The sequence below is a fragment of the Chelon labrosus genome (genome assembly GCF_963514085.1).
Source record: "Chelon labrosus genome assembly, chromosome: 6".
Lineage (NCBI taxonomy): Eukaryota > Metazoa > Chordata > Actinopteri > Mugiliformes > Mugilidae > Chelon > Chelon labrosus.
Genome location: NC_140342.1, coordinates 15,217,841 through 15,235,090, shown reverse-complemented (window position 1 = coordinate 15,235,090; position 17,250 = coordinate 15,217,841). Strand labels below are relative to the sequence as shown.

Genomic DNA, 17,250 nt, shown 5'->3' with positions numbered 1-17,250 from the left:
AATAGTAAGGGGCAAATCAGGAGAGTTCGAATAAGTTGGCCCCACTCTCTTTCTCTGCTGAGAAGGTGAGAGTGTTTGCACTCTACACAAGGCGGGGGGGACCTTGAGATCTCCAAATAAGGGCAGAGGAATGTAAACAAGTGAGGCGGGGCTAAGGAGAGGAGGCGGGTTGGAGGAAACCGGTAACCCGACCTCTTGCCCTGCATTAGGGGACTACCCCATTGAGAGAAGGGGCGAAAAAAAAAAAGAGAACAGAGAAAGGGGCGGCCACGAGAGGATCAGAGAATGACAACAACATTCCTGCAGCTCAGGACATTTTCACTCTGAAGAAAGACACTTTTTAATTAAAGCAATCTTTAGCTTCCACTCTGAGCTTTGGGCAATTCTCATGAAAAGCGGCAGCCAAGTTGTTTTTCTCTCACTCTTGAGTGTCGTGAAATTACACGCCTGCTGTTGTCATGTGCAACACTGGCAAGAAAACAGATGTGCCCTACACCCAATTATGGGTTTGAAGAATTGTTTCAAAAACAGTTTTACCTATCGAGATTACACAAAGCCATACATGGTTCACCAACTATGTTCTTTGACTGAGAAAATCAGTCAAAGCATTTATATCTCGCATTCATCATGCCGGCTGTTGTGGTACGGTCAGTCCCCGAATAATCCGCCAATTACAGTGCATAGAGAAGCAAAACCGCAACTGTTCCTCAAACTGCTCGTGTATCGCAAGAGGAGGTCTGGTCGTGTATGGCTATGCAATTACCCAACCCTTTCCACTCCTTCTCTGTGTCTACCATCCCGCACCTCCCGAATGCCAAAAAAGTGAGTCAAAAGCATATGACGATGAACGTCCTCGTTTTCTTCCGCCCAAGCCTATGTGTACACGGGAATTCTCTCTTAAAATTCTCTTACAATTTGTCCATTTTTGTGCATAATGTCCTGCACAAACTGTGCTTCTTGTGTTTCTTTCTCACTCACCTCTATCTCTATGCATAAAGCCATGCAGACAGTTTTATGTGTTCACAATCATAGATATCCATCACTGAGAACACAACACTTTGGAACATTACATGAATGGGTTACATTACACACTCAATTGCCAAAACTAGTGAAAATGCTTATTTTTACTTCTGTTTATGTGTCAGAAAGGTCAGAAAGAATTCAACTGTATGATAATTTTGGAGTAGGTAGTTTGTGGTGCTGTTAAACTGGATTGAATTAAACAGTAGCATATTATTCTCAGTGATGGATATCTCTCAGTGTGAACACATAAAACTGTCTGCACGGCTTTATACAGATGGGGGTGAGTGAGAAAGTGTTTCAGACAAATGAAGTTAAATAGAATCTGTTTGTACAGCACAAGACCATTTAAAAGTACTGCAAACCACAGCCTCCAAAATGAAAACACAGTTGAATCAACAGCTCTCTCAGGTATACCATAATCTTCATGAAGCTAAGACTTCAAGCAGGACTGTTACATTAGAATGCATTTGTTTTCACTAGTGTACCTAATGAACTGGCAAGTGGAAATTCCAAATTCCCAATGGGAAATTTCAACAGGAAGACCCCCAGATAATGGTGGGACTTCAGATTAGGAAGCTGGAAGAAAGTTACCCAGCCTGACCCCAAAATCCGAGATTGGCTGCCCCATGCATCAAGAATAGTGAAAGCTGTAATAATATGCAGTGTTTACTTGCACTGCTGTCTATTTGTGTATCATGACACACAGTGCTGTCTAACTTTACCTGTGGACAAGGTGTGTACGGGCAAAACATCACTTAATGCATTATTATCAAATGGTTGTCATCAATGGTTAAACCCAGCTAGTGAGCAAACATCACTATTGATTATATCACTGTTTCGACTTGGTATGCCATCATTCCCAACTTTGACTTCTGAGTTTATTTTAAAGGATGTTCTCATCAGTTCATTAGGGATTTTACCGCAAATGTCAAATGACAAGAGAGTTTCTATACAAAATAGTTTAATTATCTTTTTCAGTAAACAACCTCCATTCTTTGGATATGGGTTAAAGTTTACTAAATTGTACTTTATGTAATTCGTAATCAGGATAATAAATATTTATTGCTGTGTTTGTTTTTATGGAATTACATTTCACTCAAGAGAAATACTCCCCTGGGAAAATACCCAACAGCACCGTCTGTGTGCAAGTTGAGAAATTTCCCTCTAAAAAAAAAATTCTTTACAGAAAGGGTGCCTCCCTAACTCTGAAATGTAAACCTGCTCATCTACAATGTATTGTGGTGGAAGCAGAAACCTGAAGGCACTCTCCACGTGGCTGAGCAGAGGCTAGCAGGAAATACACTTGAGTAAACTGACCAATAAAAACCATATTAACGCGGCTATACAAAGACAACAAGTAAAACGGCCTTTTTGGAAAAAACAACCTTTTAAAATTCAACTCTTAATTCACACATGGGGATAAACAAACACTCGGACCACTGAAGAAAAGTCATTGAAGTAAATGAGGTTTTCTTTTCACAACCTTAGCACTATAGTGGCAAACGTTTTCTAGACTTCCTCCTCCTGACCGTCCCCTGAGTGACAGCCTGCCAGAGGACGGCTGGTAAGTAGATGTAGAATTCCAACAAAGCTCCGAGTCTTCCCTTTCAGATGTAGTGTTTACACGAGAAAACAAGGCTGTAAATATCCCACATGAATGCTCTGCAATCAAGGCAATACAAAAAAAATGCTCCTTTGTTGATGCCTTTGCTTCGCTTTGATGAATTCTTAAATTCGAGTGGTTGTGCTTTCATTGCATTTCCAGCAGCGTGCATAAAAGTCTATGTGAAGTATTTTAGATGAAAATATAAAAAAGGCCGCTCATTTTCATCAAGCTGAACTTAGCTTATAAAAACACTCAATGAATGCTGGAAAAGGGTGGATCTGGGCTTTAATGCCACCACCACGTCGCTCTATTCTGGGAGGCTGTTGTGAATTCTGTGGTTGAGTGGAGAGCAACAACCACAGCTAGGACGGGACGCCCCGACAGGGTGGCTCTGAGTGTGAGTATATATATATATATGTGTGTGTGTGGGCGCTAGTGAGAGTGTATATGTGTGTGTGTGTGTGGGACGGTTAAAGCATGCCTTTTCATTTCATGAAACAACAAAACAGAAATCTCTTGAGAACTAACCTCTCTTCCTCTGAACCTTGCATTCCCTACATACAACAACACTCCTCCCAATCCCTCACACAGAAACAACACTCCTTTCCATACTCATCATGCTGCAGTCTAAAGGTAAACTGACTGGGTCTTATGTTGCAGGTAAACTCCCATTACCAACAATTGCAACATTAACCAGGCTTGTGGTGACTGAGTGTGAATATTAATGCAGTCACACCGCACGGGCTACGGGACCAGTCACGCTGTGTTCATTTCTTGAGAGAAAGCATGTGTTTGTGTATGTGTGAAACACAGAGAGCACATTAAAAACAGGTATTTAATGTTTAAAACATAAAGCTTTCATTCATAAAACTACCAGTACTGTTTTTGCTCAGAATGTGTCTGATTCATTAAGTAGGCCAATGGCGCTGTTACAGTCTTGTGAGTCATGTAGTGACTAATGCAGCGTAGCAACAGTACCTTCACCATCACAGATGTTCTGGTACGAGTCCCAGCGGGTTAGAGGATCTGCTGTGTTGTAGTCCACAATAACATCTGCTCCATTTTGCCACCTGTCTGCACCTGGATCCAAAAATAACGTAACTATGTATTACTCAACCTACGTATCTGCTGTTCATATCAACAAAGCTCGACAAAATGAAAGGAAAACAGTACAAATATTAAGCTGTCAAAAATAAACAGTTTCAATATTTCCCTGATATTTTTAAACACAATTCTCAGGTTTAAAAGCCTTAAAGGAATAGTTTGAAACTTTGGCCTGAGTTAAATGAGACTGAAAGTTAGCTTAGCTTAGCATAAAACTGAATAGTTAGCAAGGTTTTCTCTTAAAACAAAATAATCATTTCGCTTTTGTAAAGTTTAAACAAACCAGACATAATATGATCTATCCTCATTATGGCATTTGACACTCGGTTGATGTACAATACAATGATGGATTGATGGGGGGCTGGTCTGAAATCTCCCCACTCATGCGTGCCCAGACGCTCAAGCTGCGGCAAAACACTAGCGAGTAGTTAGCCTTGCAATTTATATTGACTGAAGAAGGTTTTTATTTTTTCATTTTTTTATTTTGATTTGGTCATTGTAAAAGTAATTTGCAAGCCAAGAAAGTGTGTCACCACTGGTATAGGGCTGTTTCCTCTGTGCTAACTAGATGTTAGGCTACCTAGCTGGAGTTTAATATTTAGAGTGGCTAGCCTAACAGCTAGCTAGTTCCTGTGTAGCTCAATATTTTCAGTAGTGAGCCATACAGCTTGCTAACACAACCAACTGTACCTTCATTATTACAGTAGCTAGCCTACCAACTACCTAAAACTCTCGATGCTAGCTTCATATTTACAATTGCTAGCCTAACCACTAGCTATTTCCTGGATGCAGCTTCATATTACAGTAATGTGATAAGGAAGTCTTATTGATGTTCTGATTATTAAAGGAAAATATGTGATTTCCAAAATTATTTATCTTTATCACTTAGCTATATCAGTTGGGGACAAACGCTTTTGATCAAAAGATCAATATTTGCATATAGAAATATTTTCATTATGCTCCTGGTCTGTAAAGGATCATTAAACCTTAAATATGTGTTTAAAATGCAAATAGACAAATAAATACAGCACACTGTGTTACTAGACACACATACAGACCCACATAGTTTCACTCCTGTGGGGTTCTGGGTCAGCACATGCTGTGCTTCTTTACCTCTCTGTCAGCACACACTTCACACTACATTTCCCCTCTGTAGCATTCCACATCCCCTCTCACCAGGGGGTAGAGAGGGACGTCCAGACCACAGCAAAAAACTGGAGAAAGCACTGCGTTTGTTTTCTCAGCTACATCTCCCTGTAGCAACTTTAAAAATAAATAAATAAAAAAGCTGAAGGAATCTACCTGGAATCTTCTCCGGTCCCTCTGAGAATACCAGCTCCACTTTACCATAATCTGGAAATCTGGGATCTGAAATATCACCACACACAGGAATGCAATAAATTTTTGCCACTCAGAACTGGAAAGATGAATGGTGCTGCAGCTAGGATTCTTGCAGTATACGTAACATGTTTTGGAAAACAAGATTACTGGTCTAGAAGTGCCAAGTCTAAATTAAAGCCAGACTGAGCCTTGCAGATGCTGCGTAGAGTGGAAGAGTTGCTGTTAACTAGCAGCAGCACGTTGAGGCCTGCCTTTAAAATAGTTTATTTTTTTTCAGGCCTACCTTTGTTGGCAGTCTCCATGTCCTCCTTTTCAAACATCAGGTTGTAACCCTGCACTGCTCCCGTGTGGAACTGCAGCCGGAAAATAACTTCACGCTCTGAAGTTACGTCACTTTTGTGATAGCATTTAATCTACAAAAGAAGATATAAAATACTGAAATCGCTGCCTTGTCAGTGAGGTTGTCTCTGAAAGTCCATCTTGCTTTGTTTTTCCTACCATGATGTCCCCTTTGAGGAGCTGGGCTGGCTCCAGGGTGATGCATACACGGTCTCTGTGGCCTGGACCAATGTGACTTAAAGAAAAACAGCAGAGGAGTCGGCCAAATTGAGCCAGAGCTTGGAAGCAATTACAGATATTTACAGAAACCAGTCGCTCGGAATTAAAATGAAGAATAACCTTCCCAGAAAACTGCTTTAAAGTATTCCAAAGTATTCTTTGAAGTAAACAACAATGCTCAAATGATGGCACCACATTCGTAGGTTACTCACTAGACTCCAGATGAATACACTGCTTGCATTCCCTGATAGACCTTGATGTATGGACGGCACACTAAATAAAAAGGAAAAACAAATGTTTGTTACGGGTGCCTCAATGATAACATGACCTCAATAAGCCTGTTAAAATATTCAAGAGTAGTTTCACAGATTGTTTGGTTTCGAAATAAAGCGCGATAAGCCGCCGCTGTGAGAAAAAAGCTTTAAGCTCCATGATGTGACGAAGACCTTTGTTGTTCCAGTGAACTCCAGTGAAAACAGCAATTTACACGCAAGCGCGTAAATGTGTGAATTCCCATGGTTTTACTGGGAACCTCTATATGTCTGAGCATGTGTGTGGTGGTGGAAGAAGAGAAGCACATAAACTTCAGATAAGACTTTATTTTGTTTACTGATGTGGTTGAGTCTCAGTTCTTTTTTATTTTTCTGTCATGGTAACAGTGATTGTATTTTCATTGAGACGTGCAGCTGTGTGTAGTGGTAAACAGTAAGAGTATAACCTCGAGTGGCGTCAAAGTTTGGTATCCCGTGCAGGATGACGCAGTGCAGGAACAAGGGGGAGGCGTTGATCTTCATGGATCCGCTTAGTAAACTGTTGAGGATCCAAACATACCTGCCAGGAAAGTACAGAGGAGGACATTAACATTATACATCAAAGAACAGAAAACATCCGAATATCTAACGCTGGGTATGACACACTTTTAGTTTGGTCTTTAGCATCAAATAATGCACTCATAAGAAATGGAGTCTCTCGAGATACGGGTCATGCAATTGAGGCTAAGATACAACAAGTTCTTTTCAAAGGAAGCCGTAGATATGGCGCTACAAACTGACGTCCAACCCAAACTAACCTTTTTCAGCACTCCCCTAATGCACTGAAGCATCCATCGGTCGTATGTGTTGGTTTTACTTTCACTTTCTAAGCATAATTCTGTTCTGTATGAAAAATGTAAGAAAGGCCTATTCTAGCCTGTTCCCAGTGCTACGTCACCGTACACAACATTAAAAAAATAAGGAGGGATTGTCAGATTTTTACATGGATGATGACATAGCAACTTCAACAACCACTTGTTATGCTTTATTAATCCCTCATGATGAAATTTGTTCTCTGCATTTAACACGTCCATTCTTACACACATCATGCTTGCGCATGCTGTTTGGGAGGTTTAGTTGCTGACATATTCATGGCCAAGGGATTTAAACTGTGACCTTATGGTCCTAAATCTGCTTCTCTAACCACTAGTCCGTAGCTCCCATTTGACTTCAACTTAGTGACTATGTGGGCAGCAAAACCTATAATTTTGTCGTCCATAGTGTGAAGCCTAAACTTAGAAACTCTACAGACATCACTATAACATTTTCATTCTCGCTCAAAATGTTGAGCGAGAGGATCAATACCACTCTCAGGTCTTTACCCTAAATATGAAAGCACTTAGCTTAGGACAAAGACCAGTAAAAGTGAAACTGTCAAAAGGAAATTAAATCCAGCACCTTTAAGGATCCGTAATTATTGTAATTTTTGTAAAAGTTTAACGTGGAAACAAGACATCTTGGAGAAACCAGCTCTATCCGAGCTGAGAGCCATCGGTGTGAGTGCTGACGAGGTTAGGATTACACCAGGTCACCATGGGATCCCATTCTCATTAAAACTATCAACAATGACTGGCATTCAGTTAAAATACAGACAAACAGCACCCACTGTTTTGTATTGAATCAGGTGGGATTCAAATGTTTGGACGCAGACGTGGGTCAACAAGGCACCAGTTGGGCAACGTATGGTTAGTTGTATGTTGCTGAACAGAAGGGCGTGCTCATGTTTTGGGTCTTACCGCTTCTGTGAAGGTGTCATCAGGGCTGAGACCTTATCGTCGTAGTATTTCCTCATGGCGAAGCGGTCCAACGCCTGATCAGCACTTTGAGGGAGACACGATAAACACTTTAGGTAATTATGACTCGGTCATAAGATTACGCTCTGCTCTATAATTTAACAGTGTTAACCCCAACTTAAATAAAGGCAACACGCACAAGCATATGCACACATATATAATAGACAACAGGGAAAGTAAGTGAAGAGACAGAGGATTTAAACAGAGAGGAAGAGAATGCCAGCATTAAGTAAACACAGAGGGGGAGAGGAGGACAGAGTGTGTGCACAGCTTGGCCATTCAGGCAGACCTAAAATCAACAGGGGCTGGAGCCTTTTCACCACAGCTCTGGTCCTCTCTCATCGGCCATCTCCCTCTGCCCCCCACCTCAATCTGTTCCATTGTAAATCTGTCCGATTGTTTTCCTATCTCTTCCTCTATTCCCCTTTTTTCCCCCCTTTGTCTTTCACATACGCCACTCTGAGTTTGTCTCCTCAGTAAACACGCAGGAAAGCAAAGTTTGGCTAAATCAAAGACCGACGTGCTCATGCGGCAATGGCTGCTATGTGCAAAAACGGATCGGACAGTACACAGTGGCCATCTCATTCTCAGAGTTCTTCGCATTTCCTGACAATGGCTGGATAATTAGAATCGGTTTTCTTCAGGATGAATGCGCTTCTCGTAAGTGACACTGTGGCCAGAAGGCATCGCAGTAGCGAGCATGTTTCAGAGTTGATTCATGCAATCCAATACGGGGTGATTCATAGCCTAAATCGTGTGGCTTCCCTTTGATTTGGACAGGGATTACTTTTCTTTGACTCACTTTATGACTCACATTCACCCTAAATTTAAAGAAGGTAAAGAGATCAAGCGTTGGATAGGCAACGACCTCACTTCTCTTCCACAAAAACTCCTCCTTGAAGTGTTGTGGTTTTGCTGTTCGCTGCCAAACAGTGAGTGGGTGCACTCAGATTTGGATGAATCCTGACAACAACATTTATCGTAACATGACACAGCGATCGTGACGCACTCCAGCGCTTACCTGGCTGATACGTCAGTGAAATGCACGAAGGATGATATTACGACGCCGATTCGACCCTTGCCGCCCTAAAACCGAGACAAGACAAGAGATGATTTACTACACATGCAGCAGTTTTTGCAGGAGTTTTTTCACTTTAAAGGCTCCAAAAGGTCCCCAGAAAGTGTATTTTGTATGAGGTGATGCTTCATAAACACACTATTACTTCCAACGGTTATATTTCATTGATTGGAATGAGTCATTTAGGAAAAAAATAATCACATTCCCATGGCAGCTGATGGATTTTTTTCTTCCTGTCAATCAAACCTGATCAAACCTCAGCAGAAAGCAGATTAGCTTTAATCATATTCCATTTTTTTACCCTGGTTGTGGTAGATTTAGTCACAAATCTTAACTGTTACAGAGGAATACCATTTTTCTTAAGTACTCCTTTAAAGAAATGGAGTAACTGTTAAATAACACTGTAGATGCTCACCCTGCAGTGTATGACGACCACATGTAGAGGATCAGCGTTGAGCCAGCTCTCCATGGCCTTACAGATGGTGCAGATCTTATCCAGAGGTGGAGCGTGCATGTCCGGCCAGCCTGTATCCAGGGTCTTAAAAATACCACAATATACAGTGAATACCTACACTGGTGGCTCACAACTACAGTCCTCATCCTCTGTCCCTGTGCAATGCCAATCAATAAAATACTGTTTACAGTAGCCGGCTAGACAAGAGTCGATCAAAGGGCATGCACAGAGATAAAGACGTGCACAATTTGTTGCTGGGATTTTAAGATTAAGCAGAAACTTACCTTGGGGTTCATTTTAGAGAGATCATGTCTCTTCTCTGACAGGTTGATAATCTGTAGAAAACGTGACACAGAAAAGCACATGACTCAAAGTGTTCTTATTGAGATTGAGCACAGGTGAAAGATAAGCCGTGCTGCTGAGATCAATACTTTCATGTCAATATCCCATGAAAGCCCACCAGCCCCGACATCAATACTGTTTGCACTTTGACACTCCTTGTCTGTGGCCCGTTTCAGGGCGAGACGGCGAGCGTGCACTCTGACGAGCACTGACCAGGTAATTATCTTCATGCTTGGACTTGAGCATTCGCGTGACATCCTTCAGGTTGTGCGCGTAGATCTCCTCCGAGCAGCCCCGGGGGAAGGACACGGCTATGATGCGCTCTGTGATGTACGTCAGGTCGAGTTCGTATCCCTCCTCCATCGTGAATCTTGAGATTTCCTGTTCGAAAACGAAATATCGCAGGAGAGATACAGGAGGATAAGGCTGTGGAATTCTTTCACACCGTTCCCATTTTGAGCGCTTCACTCAAGTCAATATTTGATGATCAAAGTCCTCAGCTTTAGTCATCGTGTGGAGGTTTTCCACTGCAGATATCTTTAGAGAATGACTTCAATTCCAGATTGTGTGGCACAGGGTGTCTTGTTTACACAGCTATGGCCAACAGTGTGTGTCACAAATACTGCACTGGTTTAAACAAAACAATGCAACATATGACAGATAACTGCTCATTATCTAGACTGCAAATAGAGCTAAGCGACAGCACTATCAAACGCTTAGACACCGACAATCTAGTCAGTCAGTCAGTCAGTCAGTCAGTCAGTCGGCGCAGAAGTGACAAAGGAAAAGAAAAACTTTCAAAGAATTCCGGTTGAAACCAGTTGTTGTAAATCCCCGAGTGATGGCGTGTCCCTGTGACCTCATGGCCGTGAACTTCCTGCCGCGGTGGTCTAGAGAGAGCCCGTCTCCCCCTCGGCCAGCCCACCACAGCCCCGCAGACACATCCTTTACTCTCTTATCTAGTCATCTCTGTGCAGCCTCACAGTCGCGTCACACTCCCTGCCAACTGGAAAGCAGCGCGTTGTTGCCTGTGGATTAATCAATTACTCGACTGACACAAAATGAAACTGGTGGAGATTTTCCAAAGCTATCTGTAAATATAAAGACACGAAACAGACTGAACTGAAGAAGTAAAAACAGACCCAGCTGACTGTTTGCTGACCAAAGTAACCTCCACAGTTATAGTTATATCAGTGACGAGTTATTAGTCCTGGACACACCAACCAGACATAAAAAAACCAAAAACTGATATAACAGCTGATGGTGACACTGCCTCAAGAGTTGCTCTTGAAAACAGCACACAAAAAAACAACTGTCCACGGCCTACGTGAGAGGAAATAACTCTCAAGACCATCAGGTGGCAATAGTCTATCTCTGTCATTCAAAAGGATGACACTTCGAGAGGTAGGACTAGCTAAGAAGCCAGGTAGCTAGCGAGAACTCCAAACCATCGTAGAGAGCTGGCCTCTCCTAGCATCCTTCCAACTTATGTGCAGGAAAATATAATTAGGTCGATCTGTCTGACCAGCGCATTGCACCATCGATTCAACGCGCTAAAACAGCTAAAAATAGGGTGTCAGGGGTCTATTTATTGGCAACAGTGCGGTACAAACCACAAATACAGGGTCACTGGTGCTCAACAGTGGCCCCATACTGTTGGTGAGCCATCAGGTGGCTGGTTGCTAAGTACTGGAAAGCATCAACATAATGACAAGCTCTTGCGTATAACTGCTGTCTTTGATGACCAGTCCATTTTTCTCATACTTCAACACTTTACTTTCACTATATTTCACTATTTCGCTGATTGGTTTGTGTAAAACAAGTAAAGAAAAACATATCATAAATTAACACCCATAATAATATCACAACATTCTGCTTGCAAGTATGTGAGACTAATTTTCACAGCTTAGAAGCTAGGGCTACTCCAAGTTTTGCATTTTTACGTATTACCAACCAACAAACCAGTCATTCAAATAGTTCTATCACTGATAAACACATTGATAAACTGTGATGTGATGAATGAATTAAAAAAAATGTAAACTAACTGATTACTCTTTCATTTTTGATGCACACTCACAAACAGAGGTACATTACTAAGGCTGCCAGAGATATCATCATCCGTCTTGAATGACCCCGACTGTTTGTTGTGATTAAATGATCGGGAGTCAAGAATGTGTCTGTCAATTAAGTGCGAGATGACTCCGGGCTACAGCCCAGCCACTTTGAAGGGGCACAGCGAGGGAGCCGTAAAAGCAGGGACAGTGTAGCCATGGCTTAAACCAACCCTCAGAGCGGAATGAAAAGAGGCCATGTGAAGAGGTCATCACTCGGGGAAACTGGGCCATGTTTTTTTGTGTGTGGAGGTGCTGGAAGCGGGGGGTGGTGGGGTCCTCAGGGGTTGTTGCAACTAATGGCGGGGTTAGTCTATTTCCCCTGTGACTCTGAGGAAAAACTGTTGACTAATGGGAAATTAATGAAGAGACCCAGCCAGTACTTAGGCTCGGTGTATGTCCAGGGCAGGGTCGTGGGAAGAAGGCGTATATTTTAGAAGTGTCAAAGTACTGTGCTAACTAGAAATGGGAAGGCTACCTAACACTTAACCTCTGTGCGACCTGGGAGTGTGGGGGAATGGTAGCGACTTAATTTAGTGGAACAGTTTATTAGCTGAAAAATCACGCTGTCTGGCTGTCTTTCCAAAGGTAGAAATCCAGCCCATTTCCAAGAAAATTCAACTATAAATGAACTATTATTAGCAAATATAGAAATAGAATTTCTAAATATCTGTTTGAGGTTAATTCATTTTACATGAATTACTCATGTGCAAAAACGCGCCAATCAACATTTTCCGACTACAACCCCTCACTTCTCCCACTCATCATTCGAACCCACGCGAGTGACTTGCCCGAGCACGCACTAAGGATAATTGGTCTTTAATTTCCAGCGACTGCTTTTGTTCCTGGTTTAAGGCACAGCATTATCTCACAAAGGCAGCATAAGTAGTGCCAAGGTGCTCAAATCCAGAGCCCACCCATGGCACTGTGTGAGAAGGGCAGGTAAGAGGAACCGGGTAGACAGAGAGAGATCGCTGAAAACGGGTTGCCAGGTCTCCGGCGAACAAGCTGCGACAGGTTTGCTAAGGTCAGGATGTTGGGGGATTAGGGTGTGTCTGGCTCCCCCGGGTCCAGCCCCTGCAGGTAAGTGCTTGACTCGGCTGCGTCGGCGCTGTCAGCCACGTTCACACATGCACAACCATCACTCGGGACCCATTCCAGAATGCCTTTCTTTCGATTGAACAACGCCGAAAATAATAGAATCAAACATTCCACTCATGACAAGAAATGCCGGGAAGACAGATTACGAGTGCGTGTTTAAGTGCTTGGACGAAGCCTGTTCCTAATTCAGGAGACACACCCTCCACCTGGCCTGCACTGTACGGTATCTTTAATTTTTTTTATAAGCAGGTGAACCACGGGGTAAAAGATGAGACATTATGGGACAGGACATAAACTGCAACTGTAAAATGAGGCTCAAAATCCAGCTAGTCAGGCCCTGTTGAGGGGTTAAATCACAGCCTAATCGGGTGAGCAGTGAGTGACCTCATGCATGTTTTCATTGTTGAGTCTACTGTGGTGACAACAGCTGGCAACGACTTTGCTAAATTATCTGTCGAAAACAATAAAATTCTCTCCCTCTCTCCAGAGCAACAGCAACCGAATCCATTTATGCCAAAGCTTGTCTGTATGCTGGTTGCTACATGTCTACGGCCTCCATGACTGCATTTTCCATTAGTGATTTCACTCATCCTCCTACAGATTGTTTTGATATATTTGTACAAACCAGTGGAGGAAGAAATGCATCACAGGCAAAAAAAAAAAAAAAAAAAAAAAAGCCTGGTTCAAAGGATGGGGGGGAAGGATAGGGATTACATTTGGACCACAATTTCTTTTATTTTCATAACCAATCAATGTATCCATTCTTTCTCAGATTTGATGTTTAGTCTGTACAATGTCATTGATAATCTCAAGCTACAATCAGAGCCCAAAGCCATAGAACAGCAACAGCATCCAACTCAAAGCCCCAAATGCAAAAAGCATGAAATGGAGTATTACGGAGAAGAAAAGCATTAAGTCTTCATATTGAAGTTGCCGCAATCATCAAACTCAACTCCAGCTGAATCTACCTGTTTCACATTCAACTGAATGGCTCGCAAAGAAAGAGATGAGAGAAAACTGGAACATACACAAACGTCATGCCTGCACACATATGAAAGCAATCAAAGCGTCCCTTCCCTCCCCCCTCCCCCCCATTCACACTCTGAAATCAAACTAAATTGCCCCTGGTGCCTCAAACATTGGGTTTATGATTGACATGTTGTGGCAACGGTGTCCATTTTTAGACAACTTGAATCGTTTCGCAGATCCATTAAATTTGAAATGATTATTTTTATCTGGTCCAGACAGTCAAAGAGGGCCGATGAAGCTCAACCGAGCCTGGCGAACAGAGACGGCCTCGGTTTTGCATCTATGGAAAAAATCTACACAATACAGTACACTGGAGTCTCTTCAGGGAACTGGACAGATTAATGATCGTCTAAGCTGTTTGTCTGCAAACCTGGGTAACACCTAAAGTGCCATAAATGCTTCAGGAAGTCTGGCTGCCTGCAGGCTGGCTGCTGGACGGAAATGTTGTTGTTGTTTTTTTCAAGTTTAAGCGTTTTTACAACAGTTAGCTCAATTTTTCTCCTAACACAAAGACCTATTTATTCTCGTTTATCCCTCCATCAGATGAGAGGAGTTGTAGAAGCGGAACGGATTTGTTCTTGCCCTGGTCGTCTGGCTGTACCCCCCCTGTCGGTATTTAGCCTTCACATCTAATAGCCATTTAATAACCTTGATACCATCAGCTCTGCTGTTCCAAACCGCCTTGCATTCATGCTTGGCACGAGAGTGCGCCTCATACCGCGGGATAACTTGTCCACAGTGACACAACGGGCTGGTTTAAGGGCCCGGAGAAGGACAAGGCCACAGTTTGTTCTGGCCTTTTCCTGTCAGGGGCTCTGTGTGTTTATGCTGTGGCTTTGACACCCATTCACTGCTGAGGAACTGAAATAAACAAACCATGAGAACTATTGAAAAAAAAAGCCACAGAAGTGGGAGTAGGGTATTTATAGCAGGTTTATTTTGTAACCCTGGAACTCTAGCATGTATTTGTCTTAAGTTTTTATGAGATATTTTGAGGGAAATAAAAATGAGAGTCCTGACTCTGAGCAAATCTCTGCACCCTTAAGGCTCCTAAAGTACTCCCTAATTACCATTTTCTATCCCAGGGTCATAGTGGAATGCGTTCCAAAATGGATTACGTTCCCACTCTCACTCTCTCCGTCTTCCTTTTTCTTTCCCCCTTTTCTTGCCATTCTTGCCCCTTTACTGCTTTCATTCTCCAAGTCTGCGTTTGTTTAATGACTTACACATGTCAACCAAGTGGCCCTGACAAAAATGAAATGCCCCAGCCTCCCATCCCATGCTGGGATCTCGGGGTTCTGCATTCGGTACACAACTCCAGCCCTCTGCCAACCCACCTGTCCAAACGACACTATCAGGATACACATTTATTTCTCGCTGTGGCAGCCCTTTGTCACAACCTCCTTTTATCAGTCAGAAAAATGGACACTTTTCACGTCTCCTTTTCACCTGGAGGCGTAGATATTATTCATACGGCTCTGAACTCGAAATAGAACCGGGAACAAAAGCTATAATTGCCAGTTCAAAACTGTTTCTCCTGTTTCGCTGGCTCTGTAATTAAAGCTAATCTTGAAAGAGTTTAGCCTGCAAAAAGCACAGAACTACCTGCGTGATTTATGTTGGCTGAAGGAAAGGTGTGCTGGAGTGTGCAAATGCATGTGTCTGCTTTTTTTTTTTAAAGGAGAGAAAGAAATGTTCTGATATTCAACTGAGGCGAGTTGTAGCCGCTGTGATGTAAGCGCTCTTATCCATGTCATCAATAATGGCTGCCTGAGAAACATAGCCTTAAGGCTCCAAAAAAAAAAAATAAAAACTGCACCGTAGCTGCAGTGCAACGGAAAAATTCATACTTTCTCTGTCATTTATCCACGGGCAGACAGTAAACAGACAACAAACAAGACAGAGTAGTTCTTTAGACTACTCTGTGCAAGTTTTACACGAGAAGGGTCCCATATGTTTCACATTATAAAAGGTCTTCAGTGCACCATAGCCCACAACAGCATGGAACCCCAAATTATGGCAACTGCAAAATACAATTCACTGAGGAAGACATTTAAAAGCTAAAAAGAGTCCAGGAGGTCAGGCCCAGCTTTATGGAGTTCAGTTGAAAGGCTTTCAATAATACTCTTTCAAATTTAAAAAAAAAAAAAAGAAGAGGAAGAAGAAGAAAAAAGCCACCACAAGATCAGTTTTTGCTCAGTATGAATGACTCCCTTCACTGCAGCCAGAGTCTTACTGAAAGAGCATAGGAGCACACACACACACACACACAGCCTACATCCCCAGTTCGGGCCAAAGTAAATACAGAGAGCAATGTCCTGTTTTGCTCTTTGACTAAATGAGCAAACTCAATGAAATGTGACTGAGAGCTAAAGGGAAGAAAAGGAGTTGAAAGGTACTCTGGAGTGTGGAAGTCTAATCCTGCTTTTTAAGCACTGACCAGGCCGACTTTAAAACCTTCCGTGCAAATGATTGACCGTGGAAAAGTTCAGACACCGTGCCTTACCTCTTTAAAATGAAAGGGAGCACTTTTTTTCGTCTTTTCCCCCCTTTGATTCCCTTTGTCAGTCAAAGCTGCTGGGAGAGAGAGAGAGTCGGGTGAAGTCCTGAGTCAAAGAGCCCTCAGCCCCGTCATACAGGCTTAGTGCGCGCTGAGAGGCTCATTTCCCTCTGCTGGAATGCGCTCTCGGGCCGATCACAGGCGCTTCTGCGCGCTAACTTTATCCCAGCTGGACCCGATGCTTTTACTCGCCGTTTTCTGAGGATACTGATGATAAAATGGAAGCCCCTGCTCGATTCCTGAACTGCCTCTCCTGCTGTTTCTACTCACCCCCCACCCCCTGCAAACTTCCTCCAGTCCAGGCTACCGCTGCAGCCGACACAAGTCCTGGCATGGGCTTGTCCTACCCCACTGCGCCGCTAAAGGCTGCCTCCCTTGTTCCCTCCCCTTTAGCTCTATACCTCCACAATCCTTCGGCCTCCTCCCTGTGACTCTCTCCGTTTGTTCTCACCCTCTCCTCACACGCAGACAGAGACTTCCGGCCACCCCACAACAAAAATCCCCCAAGAAATACGATATCTTTAGTAAAATCCACTGAATTAAAAATATAAACATTTAATCTCAACGAGAGAGAGGATTAATGACTTAAGTGAATGGCCACAGCCCATACTGACCAAATATTTTCTTCTAGACGGGCCTGTTTTGCATCACTAGGGATTTTCCATCCCGCTAAAAGAGATACAGGGCGAGAACAATCTAACTTTAACAAAATTGCACAAAATTGCAACTTGTGACGTCCAGGCTTTTGTGTATTTATTCAAAATACCTCGTAAAACTGAGAACTTAAACTATAACTGAAGCGAACGAGTCTGTTTTTACGGCTTGTGGTATGATGAAAC

The 17,250-nt window shown here is 42.8% G+C and overlaps 1 protein-coding gene across 2 annotated transcripts in view; it reads right to left on the bottom strand.

The window, feature by feature from the left end:
• LOC311489458 (tensin-3-like) overlaps window positions 1–16,718 on the bottom strand; it is a 31,286-nt gene extending 14,568 nt beyond the window's left edge. For both annotated transcript variants that reach the window (XM_084546536.1, XM_084546537.1), the window contains exons 1-12: window positions 16,358–16,718; window positions 9,824–9,991; window positions 9,553–9,603; window positions 9,230–9,352; window positions 8,758–8,822; window positions 7,680–7,763; window positions 6,351–6,463; window positions 5,845–5,905; window positions 5,573–5,648; window positions 5,358–5,487; window positions 5,036–5,101; window positions 3,608–3,709 (exon numbers count right to left, since the gene is read on the bottom strand). In XM_084546536.1, coding sequence (XP_084402662.1) covers window positions 3,608–3,709; window positions 5,036–5,101; window positions 5,358–5,487; window positions 5,573–5,648; window positions 5,845–5,905; window positions 6,351–6,463; window positions 7,680–7,763; window positions 8,758–8,822; window positions 9,230–9,352; window positions 9,553–9,603; window positions 9,824–9,973 — 1,021 coding nt within the window. In that variant the 5' untranslated portion in view covers window positions 9,974–9,991; window positions 16,358–16,718. The remainder of the gene's footprint in view (window positions 1–3,607; window positions 3,710–5,035; window positions 5,102–5,357; window positions 5,488–5,572; window positions 5,649–5,844; window positions 5,906–6,350; window positions 6,464–7,679; window positions 7,764–8,757; window positions 8,823–9,229; window positions 9,353–9,552; window positions 9,604–9,823; window positions 9,992–16,357) is intronic.
• Window positions 16,719–17,250: the final 532 nt, after the last annotated feature.